At 49.0% G+C, this 13,883-nt stretch overlaps 1 protein-coding gene across 6 annotated transcripts in view; it reads right to left on the reverse strand.

The window, feature by feature from the left end:
- KLC1 (kinesin light chain 1) overlaps nucleotides 1-13,883 on the reverse strand; it is an 85,324-nt gene that overhangs the window by 40,456 nt on the left and 30,985 nt on the right. For all 6 annotated transcript variants that reach the window (XM_088455361.1, XM_088455359.1, XM_088455360.1 and 3 more), the window contains exon 2: nucleotides 771-1,032. In XM_088455361.1, the coding sequence (XP_088311487.1) occupies nucleotides 771-1,031 (261 nt within the window). In that variant the 5' untranslated portion in view covers nucleotide 1,032. The remainder of the gene's footprint in view (nucleotides 1-770; nucleotides 1,033-13,883) is intronic.

The following is a 13,883-nucleotide window of genomic DNA, read 5'->3' on the forward strand; positions in this document are numbered from 1 at the left end:
GGAGCGCAGATGTCGGGCTATACATTGAGATTTCTCTCACAGTGTATGCCGCGGACATCTGCGGCTGGCAGCCGGCCAGATAAAATGTCTGTCGGTCTGACAGACATTTTATCTTGCCGTGTATGCCCAGCATAAGCAATAACCCCTGAGGGATTTCAGCGTCTGCAATTTGCCATTTGTTTTCTTTGCTTGTTTTCTTTTTCCTATGAAGAAGTATATTCCTGTTTTTTTCCATTGCTAAAATGTTTTAATATTTTATATCTAATGTGATATACAAAAAAGTCCCCTGGAACTCAAACGAACATTATATAGAAGATACAAGGTGTGGTCATGAGGAGAGATTCTTATTCTATTCTAAGCACACCAGACTTCCTGTCTGTAACCTCTCAAAGGAGCAACTCGTTACATTTTTTAATAAAAAATCTTTTATAACTAGTGTAACAATAAAATCACTGTACGTCATTCCAATCACCATTTTCTAAAACGATCACAAGGATTGCTGAAAATGCATAACTATTTTAATAAGTGATTAAGCAATCAACATGATCAACTGAACATACTGCAAGGTAGACGGAGTTCAAAATGGCTGATCGCACGCATCCCCAACTCTCTTCACACAGGAGGGTTTTATACACAGACAAATGTCCATGTTTCAGGGCAGCTTTCAGGTTGGATACAAATATGCAGTTAGGGGATGGTACCAACCCAGCTATATTCTAAAAGTGCATTTTGGAACTGCATTTCAGGAAGGTAGTACAGCTCCGAATTACCTGTGCTTCACTAAGACCAAGCTCCAGCATCTCCAGAGACTTGCGGATCATGGTGGATTTCTCTTCCACCAGGTTACTCTCGTCATCTTTCTTCAAACACTTCAAGGTTTCCAGTAGGCTCTGCAAGATGGAATTGTGCTCGTTTTTCAAGGCCTCCAGGCCCTGAATCACCTGCTTGGTCTTAGAAATGATCTCATCTTGGGTGAGTTTCTCCAACTTATCTTCCTTCAGAAACACCATTGTGGACATGTTGTCATACATTCTGCAAAGACAACGAAATGAAAAAACAAAAATAGGTCACCAATAGAAGCTAGTCACCATCACGGTCTCCACTATTCACAATAAACATATATACTGAGCCTCTTCTGCACCTGGGTTGGGCAGGTGATAGACTATTATTACATCTACAATTAGCCTTCCAGCCCTCTCCATATAGGACTTGGAGAGTAGCCCAAGTTGTGTACAGAGAGAGTGGCCTGATGAACCGTAGTCCTTGTTGTCCCTTACCACCACACACCAGGGTGCAGGGAGAATACAGCCAATGGGCCTGCATAAGTGACTGAATGGACAACGAGGGCTGCGGAAGTACTGGAAATGTAAACTATGTAATACCCATTGGTCGTCATAGGAACAGGCGGAGAAAGCAGTATGTGAAAAGATGATGGAATAATAGCCAATGGGGCAACCGGGGAGGAGAACAGGAGTAATCAGAACACTGGATGCTTGTAATTAATGGGTTAGGCTTCATCAGAAATATTTCTATTAGGCGAGATAGAGTTTGTTCTTTGCAGTAGGAAACCAGTGTTAAGGAAATGAGTGGTTTTTAGTCAGGATGGAAAAAAAATGAGAAGTAATGACGACCATCTGTCTCTGCCCAGGAACTTCCATCTCTGGAATTCACTACAGTAACTACATAATTTACTACGGAAATCATCAGAAGTTTTCTGAATATTTCTTATTACAATGCTTAGAAGAGAATCAGAAAGAGACACAAACCCCCTGCTGTTTCATAGCGTATTTACAATGTTCAATTAGATCTAGAACATATGTAACATGGACCAGGGAAATGCCGGGACACCTAAGCCCACCCCACCCCGCTATACTTACCCAGTGCTGAGTCTGGCACTGAAGGGTTCTCCCCTATCCTATCTAGACAACCAGATATATGAACCCAATATACGCAGTGTCACCCCATCCCCCCTGCTATACTTACCCTGTGCCAGGCCTGGTGCTACAATGCTCTCCCCTCTCCTGTCCAGTCAGCGGTGCAGCAGTGAGCAGATGGTGGAGAGGGAATAGGGGGTGAGCACCCACTGCACATACCTATCTCAGGACATGCTATAGCAGGTTTATTATGTAGATCATTTGAGAATATGCAAAACATTAAGGGCCTGATTCAGAGCCGGTCGCTATTTGCGCTCGCTCGTCCAAAAAATAGGGGCTGGCTATTCAAATGAACCGTTCGCTGTTTGCGGTCTGTTCACGCCTCTAGGTCTGAATGAGCGAACAAAACTTGCATTCGTTTTTTGGGAAACTACGCCCCCTGGCCGCTCGCATCCTACGTCATGTCCGCTATTTATTAGATTAATCGAGTACATCGAACAGGGTATGAACTGCTCGCTATTCTTGTGGTTGTTTTTTGCTACCACAATTTTGCGAGCAGTTCTGGCTAAAAAAAACCCCAGTGACGTTGTCAATGACGCTGATGTTTTAAATATGCACACCCATAAAACGCCCGTTTTGACCTTTAAGCACGCCTGCGATCGGATCTCCACTCCCCGTTTTCAAGCACCTTCCCCTGTTACCACCCACATACGCCTCATTCTGTCACTCAAAATAGCAGGCATTCGCTATTTTGCGAGCACACGATTTTCAGCCGCACTGACTGGTTCGCGCATGCGTATTACGAACCGTACACATGCGCAGTTGGGCAAACATCGCTCGGAGCGAACGAGCAGCCACTTGCGTCCGGCTCTGAATCAGGCCCTAAATCAAGCTCTCAGATAAGGAAACAACCCAGCTGCATATGTAATAAAGCCGAAGCCATCTCTGACAGGGAAAGGTAGCAGGTATAACAAAAAGTAGTTAAATACCAGCTCTTGTTCTTTATTTATATGGCACCAACCTATACAAAACGCTGTGCAATCAAACGAGGTTTAGTAATTCACATCAATCTAATTTCCATTCCAGTGGAACTTAAATCCCTCATACTAGGGCTAATTCAGGGAGATGACAAATAGCATACCAGTATGTCCATGCAAATATAAAGAGGACAAAATTCATGCAGATGGGACCCAAGGCAGCAATGCTTACCACGTCACCACCCATATTTATAGTCTAGATCAGGGGTAGGCAACCTGCGTCACTCTGGCTGCTGTGACACTACACACCCTAGCATGCCTGGTCACAGTTTTAGCATGCTTGAATAGCCGAACGGTTACAGGGAATGCTGGGATGCGTAGTTCCACAGCAGTTGGAGTGCCACATGTTGCCTACCCCTCGTCTAGATTACTCTCTCATGTATGCCGCAGCTCTCTGTGCTTGAGAACAAGGGTCTATAATAAAGATCTCTACGGAGGCTGTCCCCATGGTGGATCTCAGAGTGTGCCATTTCAGTTGCCACGTCCGGCAGCAGATAGACTAGGCACACTTGTTTGGAACTACACCCCCTACACAGGGGCACCGACCCACCAGAGAAAGCACCTGCACGTAACAATATATGTGGAAATTAAAACTACAATCGGTTTTGCATTACATGTCTTGTAGGTACTAGGAGGAAAAAAAATGTGAAAATATGGCATTTAGCGTTTTTATACGGTGCCACAAGGGGGTCCACTGGCACTGACAAAGGGCATAACACAGACAGCGCAGAAAACGTATAGCTCATAATAAGGCAGGGCATGGGAGGACAACAAGCCATAGAAACATTACTCAGTGTTGGTGCGATTCCTAAGCACACAGGACAGCTCGGCCATTCCCTTCAACAAGATGAATTGCTTTTCTTAGGGTTAGTGTTTCCAGCCCAGCAGGAGTGAAGCAGACAGAGCAGCATATAGATACACAGCTGTACTGGGCCAAAGGATGGAGGTTGATTCAGATATTATTATTACAGGATGTGTACAATGAAATCTAACTGAACTCTGCAAGAGATTTTACTAAAGAAAGAGGTCTTGCTCTGTGTTTTGGGCTGAGGCTCGTGGTCATCATGCTGCCATCTGCAGAGGGTTCACAACTAGATCATTTCCTAATCAATTAGGCAGCAACAGTTCAACTAGACTTCATTTTACACAACGTATTAATAAACGTCTTTTTAGAAGATAAAAACAATTTCTTCGATTTAATGTGTACTTCTATTTTTACATATTCCCTATTTAGAAAGAAAGATACACAAGAAGGTGATAAGAAATGTTGCCCATTGAATGATTCTGTACTTGTGTACTTTACGGACTCATTGCAGAGAGAACCCAAGTGTCCTACACTCATTATTATTATCATCATCATCAATCATGGTAATGTCTAAATCCCCTTCACGGAGAGGACCCTGACGTCATCAGTCAGTGTCCAGCGTCATTCCCCAGTGTCCAGCGTCATTCCCTACCATCCAAGTGGGCATAGTGGGGGAACATAACCTTGTGGCGAGCGTAGCGAGCCACCGAGCCCGAAGCGTGGCGAGCGCAGCGAGGGGACAAATTTCTTCTTTAGGTGGGGACAACTTTCGGTACTTGTGTACGTAAAGTACACAAGTACCATTTAAAACATTCATTGGGTTCTCTCTGCAATGGAGTCCGTAAAGTACACAAGTACCAATGATTCCTATTACTTATTTATAAATGTTTGTTTACACGTCATTTCCTGCAGATCGGTGTCCCCATGATTTAGCAGTATGCAGGGATAAAGCAGCTGGAACGTTGGAATGTCCACAGGAGGGTAGAGTATGTAGCTATCTAATGTCCACAGGAGGGTAGAGTATGTGGCTATCCAATGTCCACAGGAGGGTAGAGTATGTAGCTATCTAGTGTCCATAGGAGGGTAGAGTATGTAGCTATCTAGTGTCCATAGGAGGGTAGAGTATGTAGCTATCTAGTGTCCATAGGAGGGTAGAGTATGTAGCTATCTAATGTCCATAGGAGGGTAGAGTATGTACCTATCTGGTGGGAGGCTGGGACCGGTCCTCTTGTGTGATTGTCTTGCAGTGTTTATGACAGGGGAGGTGATATGCGGGGGACAGAGGTAGGGACGAAGCCACAAACTGACACAGTGGAGCACAAAGCCGTAATTATAAATAGATGCAGGCCGTCACAGAGACGCATACACACCTGTCACAAGCCAGGTCATTACCGGCTGAGGGCCGCTGCATATTCCCGCTGATGAAGAGGACGTTAGTCATCCCTAGCTAGCCGCTTCTCATTGGCCAACTGCAATCTTCCTCTCTGAAGCCAATAGGCGCTACCATCATTTAACTAAATTCTAACTAGGATTGTGTCCTTTCTTCTTTTTTTGATTGAATATTTTTTATGGCCTTTTCAAGAGAACATATATGTAAATACACAAAAACAACTAAAAGCAAACATAAGGTAGATTTGACATCATGCAACTAATAAAGATATCTTGAATTACCCCCCCCCCCCCCCAAATGTCTGTATATTCGGAGTTAGGATAAGTCATTAAAATATCAAAATGTAACACGGTTACATATGAACTTGGCATGAAGACTAGTGTACAAGACAACATTGGGCATATAAACAAAGAAAGAGGAAAAAAAGAAATGACAGCAAAACAAGTGATTACAGAGAAGCCGCAGTACACAAATCACATAATAAAGATCATGAAAGGATTAGGATTCAGGAGAGGTAAACCAGCCTCACACACAAGTATTTTGTGTATTATAAGCTTTGTAACAGTGAAGTCCCTGGAGCTTGTACGGATACTCATACTGATAACCGCTGAGTTGGAACCCTACAGAGGACATACCTAGAACTCAGCCATTAATTCCAACTATGGTCAAATTTTGTGATTGTTTCTTAAGTAAAACAAATAGTTGAAAACGTGTAAGTATATGTTACATACGTCTGATGTAATTCGAGTGCAGACCTGCACGCATCTTGCAACGCATACACCTCGACATGTAGGCGTAAAATATGAGATATGGTAAGAACTTACCCTTGTTATCTCTATTTCTACGAAGTCCATAGGGTTCCACAGGATACCTTGGGGTATAGGTGTGACGTCAGTCGCAGGGCACCAAAGAGTTAAGCTTTCAGCCTCCCAGGATGCACTAGGTCCCCCTCCTATACCCCGCCCCCGGGCCAAGGCACCTCAGTTAGTTACCAAGCCATAGGCCGGAGGAGGAGAAGGAAGAGAGAGAACAAAGATCTGGACACATACAAGAATCACATTCTCACCAGAGGGAGACGGAAAACCGGTGACCAGAGCAAAGCCCATCTGCAGCACAGGTGCGACAGGGCGGGAGTCCTGTGGAACCCTATGGACTTCGTAGAAATAGAGATAACAAGGGTAAGTTCTATATCTCATATTTTCTACTTCAGGGTCCATAGGGTATCCACAGGATACCTTGGGGATGTCCCAAAGCAGTATCCTTTAAGGGTGGGGACGCTCCTGTGCAGAAAGGAGAATCCGCCGCCCGAAGGAAGCATCCTGAGAGGCGAAGGTGTCAAACCTGTAATACCTCACGAAGGTATGGACAGAAGACCACGTAGCAGCCTTGCAGATCTGAACTGCCGAGGCACCACGTCGAGCTGCCCACGAAGGACCCACAGACCTAGTGGAATGAGCCTTCAGAGAAGGAGGGACCGGCAGGCCTTCATGAAGATAAGCTTCAGAAATAGCCATACGGATCCAGGCTGCCAAAGTTTGCTTTGTAGCAGGCCAACCCTTTTAACAGAAGCCATAGAGGACAAACAAAGCGTCCGAGACTTCCTAAACGAAGAAGTGCGGTCAACATAAGTCCTTAAGGCCCGCACAACATCCAAAGAGGCCTCACCCATGGAAAGACCCGGTGAGTTAAAGGCCGGAACAACTATTTCCTCGTTAACATGAAACTGGGAAACAACTTTGGGAAGAAACTCGGCCCGAGTGCGGAGCACTGCCCTGTTCCCATGAAAAACCAAGAAAGGGGGTCTACAAGAAAGAGCCCCTAACTCAGAAACACGTCTGGCCGAAGCAATGGCCAGAAGGAAAACAGTCTTAGCTGTTAGCCATTTAATATCCACTGAGCCCAGTGGTTCAAACGGCGGTCCCTGGAGAGCCCTCAGGACCACAGCCAAATCCCAAGGCGCCACAGGTGGAACAAAGGGCGGCTGAATACGGAGAACACCTTGCATAAAGGTGCGCACATCCGAGCTATCAACAGGAGCGTCCCTCCTTCCTGTTTGAATTTCCGGATTACCCGTGGAAGAAGGGAGACCGGAGGGAACAGGTATGCGAACCTGAACGTCCACCGGACGGACAGAGCATCCACCAGAGACGCCCCTTCGTCTCTTGTGCGAGACCCGTACACCGGCAACTTGTTGTTGTGCCGGGACGCCATGAGGTCGATTTCTGGAAGACCCCACCTGTCCACCAGTAGTTGAAAAACGTCCGGGTGCAGGGACCATTCCCCTGGATGAACGTCCTGGCGACTTAGAAAGTCCGCCTCCCAATTTAGCACTCCCGGGATGAAGACCGCTGATATGGCCGGAAGATTGCGCTCTATCCAAACCAGGATCCGAGAGACCTCTACGAGAGCCGCCCGACTGCGAGTTCCTCCTTGCCTGTTTATGTAGGCCACGGTGGTAGCATTGTCCGACTGGACCTGCACCGGGTGACCCTGGAGAAACCGCTGTGCCTGCAGGAGAGCATTGAAGACCGCACGGAGTTCCAAGATATTTATTGGAAGCTCCGCTTCTGTCGGCGTCCACCTGCCCTGGAACAAGTGTGGACCCGAAACTGCTCCCCAGCCCCGAAGACTGGCGTACGTTGTCAACAGGACCCAATTTGGAACCCAGAACGGACGTCCCTTGTTGAGGTGGGTCGTCTTTAACCACCACGCAAGGGACAGGCGAACCTCCGGGGTGAGCACAATCGTCTGGAACTTCAGAGACTGAGGCAGCCCGTTCCACTTGGACAGGATCAGGTGCTGCAGAGGTCTGGAGTGAAACTGGGCGTATTCCACCATGTCGAACACCGACACCATGGAGCCCAGTAACCTCATCGCCGAGTGTAAGGACACCCGGCGGCTGTGCAGACAACTGCGCACCCTTGACTGTAAAGCAGAGATCTTGTCCTCCTTCACGAAGATCCTTTGCTGTCCCGAGACCAATAAGGCTCCAAGATGCAGAATCCTCCGAGACGGGATTAGAGTGGACTTCTGCCAGTTGATTAGCCAGCCGTGCCGTTGCAGCAGTGCAATGGTCAGGTCCAAGTGGTGTAACAGGAGCTCTGGAGAACCTGCCACCAATAACAGGTCGTCCAAGTACGGCAACATGCGGACTCCTTGCAGCCGCAGAGAAGCCGCCATGACCGCCATCACCTTGGTGAAAACACGTGGTGCTGTCGCCAGGCCAAAAGGTAACGCCCGAAACTGGAAGTGGTCGCTGCGGATTGCAAACCGAAGGAACTCTTGATGGCGCAAAAGAATAGGGACATGCAGGTAAGCGTCCTGTATGTCCAATGACACCATGTAGTCCCCAGGTTCCAGCACCAGAATGATGGACCGTAGGGTCTCCATCCGAAACTTCGGGACCCGCAAAGACTTGTTGAGTGCTTTGAGGTTGAGAATCGGACGATATGACCCATTGGGTTTCTGTACCAAAAATAGATTTGAATAGAAACCCTGGCCCCTCTGGGAGAATGGAACAGGCACTATAACTCCAGCCTGGAGCATAGTGGGCAATACCTTCCGCAGCTCCGTAGCCTTGTTCCGGTCTGATGGTAGACCCGTGGTGAAGAATCGAGCCGGGGGTCTGTGCCGGAAGGAGAGGGCGTACCCGTGGGAGACCACCTCCAGAACCCAAGTGTCTGTCGTAGTGAACGACCAACACCGGGAGAACTGCAGCAGGCGGCCTCCCACCCTGGGATCCCCCAAGGGGAGACCCGGACCGTCAGGCCGCAGGCTTGTCATCTGGCTTGGGGGCCGGACGTCTGGTACTCCATGCCTGTTTCCGGGGCTTGACCGATTTCTTAGGGCCAGCCTGTCGAGGAAACGACTGTGGTTTGGGCCTGCCCTGGGCCCTAGATGACCGAAAGGACGATGGTCCAGAACCAGAAGGAGCAGCGGCCGACGGGAGACAAGCAGATTTGGCTGCCGCCAGCGTGGCCACAATCTTATCCAGATCCGGACCGAAGAGAACTTCTCCGGTAAACGGCAACGCTTCCAGACCTTTCTTGGAATCTGCGTCCGCCTTCCAGGATCGCAGCCACAAGGTGCGACGAGCAGCTACCGCTGCTGAAGAAATTCTAGACACCAGAGTACTAATGTCTAGAGCCGCCTCGTTGATGTAGGTGGCCGAATCACGGAGATTGCCAATCAACTCCGCCTGTTCGGCCGGACAGTCGGATTCAAAAGAAGCCTCTAATGAATCCGCCCAGCGCTCCATCGCTCTGGCAACCCAGCAAATGGCCATAGCCGGCCGTGCTGCCCCCCCTGCAAGGGAATAAGCGGACTTCAGGCAGATTTCTACCTTGCGGTCCGTAGCATCCTTAAGGGAGGACATGGATGGCATCGGCAATGTGGCACTACGGACAAGACGGGTCACGTGAGAATCCACCTGTGGAGGGGATTCCCACTTAGCAAAATAATTATCCGCGAACGGATAAGCCACCGCCAGGCGTCTCTGCGGCTGGTATCTTTTGCCAGGTTGTTTCCACGCCTCCTCTAAATGGTCCACCAACTGACCCGAAAGAGGAAAGACTGTGGCATCGCCCTTCACATCTTTGAAAAAGGCATACTTAGATTTAGCCGCTGGGGGAACTTCGTCCTCAATCACCAAGGCTGTGCGGACCGCCCGAATAAGTCCAGGAATATATACTTTGGACTTCGCATCAGCGTCCTTAGTATGGAGAGGTTCCTGATCGTAAGGATCCAGAATCTCCCCATCATCAGACGTCCCTTCGTCATCCTCATAAGGAGCGGACAGAGACGCCACCGGCCTTTTGAGGCCGCATCACAGACTCCCCTTGCAACACATCCGACAAGTGCTGTACAGAACTCGTCAGGGAGTTAACCCACGCTGGCTCCTGAGAACCCGGGAGCGGGGAAATAGGGAGACTGTGGGGTACCACCAATTGTCGTGGGAACCCCTGCATGGGTGACGACACCACAGACTGCTGGGACAAACCCATCGGAGTAAACGCGGGCTGCGGAGCTAACTGGCCCACTAAAGCTGTTAACGCCTGAGCGAAACAAGCCCAGGGCGGCTCCTGTACCGGTGCTGTAACCGTAATAGGCCGCGCCATGGACAAACACTGCCGGCAAAGGCCCTCCGCGCTACCCTCCCCCTCCGCTAACGGTACTTTGCACGTGGTACACTGTAGCCGGAGGGGAAAATCACTTTCAGACATGATGGCACCACGTATGTGACCTCTCTCACCAATTAAGTATTAAATAGGCGAGAGACCACCCTGCAGCACCGCACCGCAAGGGCTTTTAGCAGAAAGAACAGGGACAGTAATAAAGCTGACAGTTTAGAGAAGAAAAGTTACAGGCAGCGCTAGCACAGTCACATACAATGCAGAGAAATAACAATTCCTGCACTAACAGCGCTGATCACTCAACTACACAGACACAGGGCCTGGTAGGACACAGCGCTGCATACACAGACCTGAGCCACAGCGGAGGAGAGGTATGCGGGGGGACCCAGACCACGATGCTTCCTTCCAGACTTCCAGCAGCGTTCACCATGCGTTGCAGAGAAGATGGCCGCCGAGGAGCAGAGAGAAGCTGGCCTGGGGGAGGAGCGCTGACACAGGACCAGTCAGCACAGTGCAGAGAGGGCTGTGTGCAGCGGGGGAGGCGCCGGCTGTGAGACAGGGAAGGCGCGCTCCCCTGGCATGCATTTAACCCCTGGGACGCCGCAGCGCTACCGCTCTGCTGCGGTCCGCTGTCCCAGGGGGTAGTGGAAAGCGCAGGTTCAGTACCTGGCTCCACGCTGCGGCCAGTCCCCAGGGAGCCCCCTGCCTGGGGACTCAGGACCATGTGACCAGCGGGGACCCACCGCGGGACCCCGCTGCTTACCTTTGTCCCCCTTGGATCCGACCATGGTCCGGAACATCTGGGGTCACCGCTAGCTGTGACCCCAGATGCTCACCAGCATCCCCGGATCGGTACCGGCGTTCTGGTACCGGCGGGGGTGTAGGGAAGACAGCATGGACGTCAGGACTGACTGTCCATGCTGTACATCCAGATGTGCAGCCACAGCTGCACTGAAGAAAGCTTCAGGGGCTCTTCTAGCCCCCACTCCGACAGGTGCACCCGACGCCGGCCGGGCACCAAACTAAACTGAGGTGCCTTGGCCCGGGGGCGGGGTATAGGAGGGGGACCTAGTGCATCCTGGGAGGCTGAAAGCTTAACTCTTTGGTGCCCTGCGACTGACGTCACACCTATACCCCAAGGTATCCTGTGGATACCCTATGGACCCTGAAGTAGAAAAGCGCTGTTTTTTTAAGTGTGGCGTTATTGTGTGTGCGCAATTACGATCAAAACTGCAACAGGCCCAAGGTGCCTTGTGTTCTAGCAACTCTCAGCATCGTTGAATTATTAAAGTTCACTGTTCTTTCAGCCCATAAAATAGGTCAGCCTCCGCTAGGCATAATAGGCGCACATTAATATGTGTAAATGCCGCCATACCGACAGCTGTGTGAGAAAATAATTATTCTATTATGGTAGAAAAGCAGCAAACTAAACTAATTTAATTTCTAAGGCGTTCAGAAAGGAAAGAAAAGGCCACATTGCAGCACAGGGCATGATCTCTCCGGGATCCGCAAACTAGGAGATCATCGTTCTCATCTGTACAGTAACATGTTCTTATTATTGCCATCAGCAGAGGGGATAGCAGAACCGACCCATCAGGAGCATAGACATTTATAGGGTCCGAGTCAGATGCTGCAGGGTCCGTGTCTGCGTCATTGGCCGGTATTGCCTCTGCGACTTTACAATACATACATGAGACCATGCATCTCAAATTGGAACTGCGCGCACAGACTCTGGATGTATGCGCGGGGGTGGGTGGGAAATCGCTGAACTGCGTATAACATAGTAACTTCATCAGACTCAAAATCAGACCCTTAGCGAGATATAGAAACTGCAACAGACAAACTAAACATATTTACACATTCATTTGATTATTCACTTATTTCCCTATATAGCATTTCCAGTGGGTCATTAATTAATCACCAAAACTTCCCTAATTATCTGCATGTGAGACCTTACTGGGGCAAGTATCCCATTACTGAATAACTCACTGGGTAATGTCAAACAGACCATGTATTGATCAATGCAGATCAATGGTCATTTCAGACTGAGCCCTGTAGGCCTTTATTTCAATCACCGAAGACACACAAAGGCCTGTAACAGGCTCCGCACATACTGCAGCCTGGCCCGAAGGACAATAAATGTGTCACCATATAAGACAGACCAATATAACAGACTTAACGATTATGCTAGTTTGGCACATACCTGCCAGCTGTAGATATATCCTCTATAGCGTTGCTGGTAACAAATATAGACAACGGTGAGAGCACAAACACGTTTCCAGCATTAGAAGTGCCCAAGTGATTTTACTTTTTTAAACGCTTCTGTCGGCATTGTAATTATCGTTCGACCAATTAAAGTGCTCATGTGATATTGGCTTCATTACCCAAGGTCGCTTCATTACCCAGCTGCATTCCCTGCCATCGTTTTGCCATTAGGGCATGCTGGGATGTTTACTTCTGCAGCATTTGGGGGGCCACATGTTAAATATTCATGGTCCAGAGCCTTGTGCTCATATCCTCACACTGTAGAGCGCAATTTACAGTACACTTGATGCGTTCTGCTCTCTCCTGGACAGGCTAGCTCCATTGCGCACAGCAGGAGCGAGTTTAATGCTGGCCACACACAGCGCGTTATTTTACCCGACCTGGCCGATTCCGACACATTGGAACTACAGATTGTGTAAAATATGGCCAAATCCTGAGTAAATCGTGAGTCCCCACTCACGATTACGATGCGATGTGCGACCAGCAGGGACGCGCATCGCATCGTCAGATCTGCCGTGCAGTAGGGCAGATCTGACAATCTAGGAGGCGATGCACTGTGAAAGGTCTGGATGCAGGAGAGATCTATGAAGATTGGACACCAAATCGTGTGCAGATCATGTGGAGATTGTGTGCTGAGCTGCCGGGGAGAGTTTCAAGGGAAATTGTACACATTGGCTGATCGTGGGCACATTGCTATGTCTGTGGCCAGCTCACCACTTCAGGGAGATGGAAATAACACCCACACAAACCTGGATGAGCTCGATCTGTGCTGCTGAAAGCACTTCTATCAACAAAGCCACATTTAGAACTATGCACAAGGGGAATAGTGTCCCTGCTGGTCGCACATCTCATCGTCAGATCTGCCGTACAGTAGGGCAGATCTGACAATCTAGGAGGTGATGCACTGTGAAAGTCTGGATGAGGAGAGATCGTATGAAGATTGGACACCAAATTTTGTGCAGATCGTGTTCAGAACTGCCGGGGAGAGTTTCAAGGGAAATCGTACACAAATCGTACACATCAGCTGATCGTGGGCAGATCGGTATGTGTGTGGCCACCTTTACTCCGGCAGCCAGATCCCATTCCAATGTGAGCTGTACATCACAGTACTACTAGCCAGGCTGGAGGGAGCTCGCCTAGGAGAGATCACAACACGCTGACCAGAACGCGCTCTCTCTCTCGCAGACAATATTAAGTAGTCAAGCACAAAAAAAAACAAAAAAAACGTACCAGACCTGATGGCCGGTCCATTTTAAATAATGTACTCTGTGCCTGATTCAGTTGGACTTTACTGCAGCTGCGTATGTATACACAGCTGCGATGCGAATGTATGCAAATGTCACAGCACCCTGGGGGATGTATTGAGATGCCCCACCTGCG

Source organism: Taudactylus pleione, unplaced genomic scaffold (assembly GCF_031769625.1).
Source record: "Taudactylus pleione unplaced genomic scaffold, aTauple2 ptg000652l, whole genome shotgun sequence".
In the NCBI taxonomy this organism is placed as follows: domain Eukaryota; kingdom Metazoa; phylum Chordata; class Amphibia; order Anura; family Myobatrachidae; genus Taudactylus; species Taudactylus pleione.